The sequence below is a fragment of the Opisthorchis viverrini genome, assembly GCF_000715545.1.
Source record: "Opisthorchis viverrini unplaced genomic scaffold opera_v5_122, whole genome shotgun sequence".
Classification (NCBI taxonomy): domain Eukaryota; kingdom Metazoa; phylum Platyhelminthes; class Trematoda; order Opisthorchiida; family Opisthorchiidae; genus Opisthorchis; species Opisthorchis viverrini.
This window is the reverse complement of record NW_008751780.1, coordinates 372761-374359: the sequence shown is the minus strand read 5'-3', so window position 1 is coordinate 374359 and position 1599 is coordinate 372761. Positions and strand designations below refer to the sequence as shown.

Genomic DNA, 1599 nt, shown 5'->3' with positions numbered 1-1599 from the left:
TCTTCGTTGAGCCCACATGCATCGTGACTGACATCAGATAGGCACCGAGTAGTCGAGTAGAGCCTCTGTTTGAGGATTGACTTGACCGCTGAGAGTGCTATTCGAGCAGAAGCAGGCGACGTGTCAGGTGGCCTAACCACTAAATATACGGGGATTAAGTCATACTCCAAGCATCTTTTATTGAATACGTGGTGGTTTGCCTCTAACCTCGCCATTCGGAATTAGTCACATACCAAACCGGAAGATCAAAGAAACAAACTCAATAAAAAATAAGTTGAGATTCTCTCAACCCACCAGCTGTGAGGTTTAGGCAACAACACTAACTGACAAGACCCTTTAACTGACACCCAACAATGATCTAACGTGCTACTCGGAGGAGGTTTTGCTAAGTGGTTCTTCGTCTGCGCTAAAAACTGGCAAATTTGATGACCTCGCATTCAGCCTGGTGAAGCTTTTGTGTCAAAAGCAAAACGTTGTTCAATTAACACTCGCCAATCCTTCTGAGACGAAACCATAAAATTCAGTGTGTGCTTAGGTTACAACTGAGATTATTCCAGCCCGAAAGAAGACAGCTTATCGGTTTATACTTCTGTTCTTGCCCTCACGTTTGCCTGCAGTAATAAATGTAAATTGGTGGCACGGAATAAAATCTCGTTGACTGAAAGCGACCAGTAACTCTTCTCGATTTTTGTTCCAAATTGAAAATACTGTTCGTTAAAACCTGGGCACTAATGGCGTTTGGTTAGATGGATCATATCGATTTACAGTGTTGGCCCAGACCGCTTGGGGCTGAATGATGCTCACCCATTTTAAAATGACCAACCAATTTCGACTGGTCTAACATGTGATGGATACTTACTTGGACGTACTGGACTGATTAAGATTCTGGTAGTTGGTATAGTCCTTCATCGGAATGGATAATTGTTACCTCTGTGTCCTGCTGCTTGTTGTGATATCAGGCAATATTGTAGATGGCCTATATCGGGCAAACTTGCCTCCGGCAAACCAAAAGAGAGCTTTACCGAATGTCTTCGAATCTGAAAATCATCTAAATCCCAGTTACGAAACCGATGTGTATGCGATGTTTGTGCCACCCATAAGAAAAACCGTGCAGCACATAGCGACCATCCCAGATGAATATGAGAGAATACCTCCAGAACAGAATGGTCCGGCATCCGGAGACTTTGGAAACCTCGTCAAGGTCGAAGACTTGGACAGGAAACAAATGCTCCGTTACCCTTGGGAGGAAGCGGTTGAACGTTCCCATCACTTGGATGACGTTGAGCCAATATTGTCCCCGATTCAGATGTATTGAGCACTTGTGGCTTAAACCGTGTGACAATACAATACAGCTGAATGAGTTTCTGAGGATATATTGTACGTTGACATCGTCCGTTTGGGAGAAATGTTACAACACCACCATTCTGTGACAGTATTTTCAACTTAGGTGGACACTACTCCAAACATGGGTAAGCTCATTATTGCTGTTCAAAATGAATTCGATCATACACCAAACTACTTGGTGGTGTCTCTGTCTCCAAACCTGGGGAAAAAGTAGAGCTGGACGAAACTGTCTATAGGACGTTTTTATGCTACTAG

At 43.6% G+C, this 1599-nt stretch overlaps 1 protein-coding gene across 1 annotated transcript; it reads left to right on the top strand.

Moving 5' to 3' along the window:
• Positions 1-913: 913 nt before the first annotated feature.
• T265_06136 (hypothetical protein) lies at positions 914-1315 on the top strand (the record flags this gene model as incomplete). The annotated part of the gene is made up of 1 exon (XM_009171329.1): positions 914-1315. One exon carries the CDS (start codon positions 914-916, stop codon positions 1313-1315), a length of 402 nt encoding a protein of 133 aa, XP_009169593.1.
• Between the last annotated feature and the right edge of the window lie 284 nt (positions 1316-1599).